Genomic DNA, 2987 nt, shown 5'->3' on the forward strand with positions numbered 1-2987 from the left:
ATATATATATATATATATATATATATATATATATATATATAACGTATCGCTCTGAAACTATTTTCCTGAGTCACTAACGGTGCACGTAACCTAAATAAATGTCGTTATATGTAAAGCATCCTGGTACGTTGTCCAATGCAGATCATAACAATTTTTTGAAGATGATTTGATTATAACTTAAAAAAGATATTACCACGACACCAACCTATCATTAAATCTTCCTTAGAATATTTCAGTTCCTTGAAATCAAACTATCCGACAGAATGCTACTGAATAGACAGAATATCTATTTGAATTTTCATAAATACTGTTCATGGAACAAATCATATTCCACCAAACCAAAGTCTGAAATAGTTTAGATGTTACCATCACACTAAAATAAAACAGTCACTAGCCTTCTGTGAAGGTAATGCTGACAATTTTGTTAGACAAATTTCTTGTTGAACCTATGATAAATAAGTCCAGAGGGGTCCGTAGAATTGCACTCTGCAACAATAAATCGTGTTCCATCCAGACTTTCACGAAACAATAATTTCAAAATGATTTTTTTGGCTAGAAGTGATAGGAAAATTTCTCTGTTCAAGAAAAATGTAAAACCTGGACCCAAATTTTCAATAATGCAAGCTATATATACATGAAAGGAAATGTTTTACTTGTTAATGAGTAATAGAACGAATGTCTCAAATCATTTAAACTGAAAGACATAGAATTTTAAAATGAGGTTCCTAGAAATACAACAAAAATGAAACATTCCAATTAGAAGAGATCAGAAAGAGTACCTACACTGTAGATTTCTCATAAACGGATTTTAAAATTTTCTGCATATTTTCGGATTGTCAGCTACGGAATTATACAAAATATGGCCAGTTTTCTAGAAAAATAGCTCACCATTTCCTGTGGACACCAAATGTTTGACGGAATACTAAATGAACAGTTTGACGGAATCTGTTGGACACATACAATATATAAGCGAGAGAAATTCTTTGGCTCTACAACATCACACAGTGAATCATTAGCCATTGATCAAATCGACATAAGAGTGTAAGATGTAATATCGTCCATAGATGAAATGAGTTAAATTCAGCAAATGGCACTGACTGATTCTCAGTGTAGTTAATGACCTGAATCACCTATGCTTACTTGAACAGATGAGAATTGTTTATTACTTTGGTGTAGTGGTTACTTAGGCCTTCAAACGAGAGATTGCGTTTATGCACGCATGTGCCTTTACATAGACCATATATGTAAGTAAAGGATTTTTATGGTTTACTTTCTATTGCAGGTAACTCTATTTGTTTTAACGAATGCAATGGAACTGATGGATGTAATGTGGTGAACGGAAAACCTGAGTGTTTTTGTAATATCGGTTACAATTTAACAAATAATTCCTCTTGTGTTGGTAAGTAATATTTACTATAAAAGACGTTGCATTGTATATGTTATATTCCCTTGTTTGTTGTTCAAATCATATTTATTAGCATAATTTCAAAGTATAGATATACTACCATGAATTACTGCAGCATTCCACGAAGATATCAATAATTGCAACTATTAATATTTCGTTGTATTTCGGGATCAGAAATATATATATATATATATATGTATTGAATATTTTCTTTTTCAAATAATCTTTAAATTAAATGTACTATTCACTCTACGATTTAGATATCGATGAATGTCAGAAGGATCCCTGTGAAGGTACATGTAGGAACCTTAATGGCACATTTGAATGTAGCTGTCCTCCCGGGAAAAAGGTGTTCCAATCAACTAAATGTGTTGGTAAGTGTATTTCTGCTAAAATGATTACTTAATGGAATGGATCGACTATACCACAATATACAATATTTATATTAAGTCGAGCTGTTATTTTCGTTGCTTCGTTATTTATATGCCAATATGTTCCAATCTTTCGCATCTTTCATTATATTCTTTCTATAATATTTCTGCTACGCGTTTAATGTTTTATGATTACTGCTCTTTATGCAATTTAACCTAGTGGGTGTCTATGCATATGTTCTTGATATTTTTGCTATTAAAAAATTGTTTGCCTAAAAAAAAAAATGAAATCAAGCATTTCTTTAAATTTAACTTCATTTAGTAGTCTAGAATTATTCTATAAATTATGAATTTATGAGGGTAATATTTCATATATATTTTATTATACTTTTATATGTGTTATATATATTTGTTATGCTTTTGTCGGTAGATTGTGATGAAAATCATTTTGGTGAGAAATGCGAAGGAGATTGTAACATGTGTAACGAGAAATCAACTGAAAGATGTGATAAAGTAAGTGGATGTATCTGCAATGAAGGTTGGAAAAATAAAACATGTGAAACTGATATTGACGAATGTCAAAATGCAAGTGTCTGCTCTGCAAATGAAATTTGTGGAAACCAGAATGGAACTTACGAATGCAAATGCCAATCAGGGTACAAAAAGGAAGAAAATACGTGCGTAGGTTGGTATGAATTTTGAAATTTTATTGAAATTTGTATGTTCATTTGCTCATTATAATGCAAAGATTTCATAAGGGTGGCGAGCTGGCAGAGTCATTACTATGCTGGGAAATGTTTAGCGGCATTTCGTCTGTCTTTAAACCCTCAGTTCAAATTCCCCCGCGGTCGACTTTGTCTTTCATCCTTTCGGAGTCAATGAATTAAATACTAGTTACATACTGAGGTAATTGACTAGTCCGTGTACCCACAATTTCAGGACTTGTGCATATAGTAGAAAGGAGTGTTATTATTATTATTATTATTATTATTATTATTATTATTATTATTATTATTATTATTATTATTCGGTAGTTTTATTTTTATAACGTGCTTTCACTTCACTACCGAGCGCAGCTCTGTGTGCCTTGGGTGTGTGCTGTGGTTTGCTGTGATGCTCTTATGGTTACTGTATTGAAAGTGTTTTGCGTAGGATGTGTGCAGTGCCCAGTAGTGCAATTTTCTGTATGTTATATATATTTGTAAGTCCTG

General features: G+C 31.7%; 1 protein-coding gene across 1 annotated transcript in view; it reads left to right on the plus strand.

The window, feature by feature from the left end:
• The window catches only part of LOC106877398 (mucin-4), a 49009-nt gene that overhangs the window by 38129 nt on the left and 7893 nt on the right, over positions 1-2987 (plus strand). The window contains exons 17-19 of the mRNA XM_014926292.2: positions 1283-1399; positions 1666-1779; positions 2207-2461. Of these exons, the coding sequence (XP_014781778.2) occupies positions 1283-1399; positions 1666-1779; positions 2207-2461 (486 nt within the window). The remainder of the gene's footprint in view (positions 1-1282; positions 1400-1665; positions 1780-2206; positions 2462-2987) is intronic.

The sequence above is a fragment of the Octopus bimaculoides genome, chromosome 6 (assembly GCF_001194135.2).
Source record: "Octopus bimaculoides isolate UCB-OBI-ISO-001 chromosome 6, ASM119413v2, whole genome shotgun sequence".
NCBI classification, from domain to species: domain Eukaryota; kingdom Metazoa; phylum Mollusca; class Cephalopoda; order Octopoda; family Octopodidae; genus Octopus; species Octopus bimaculoides.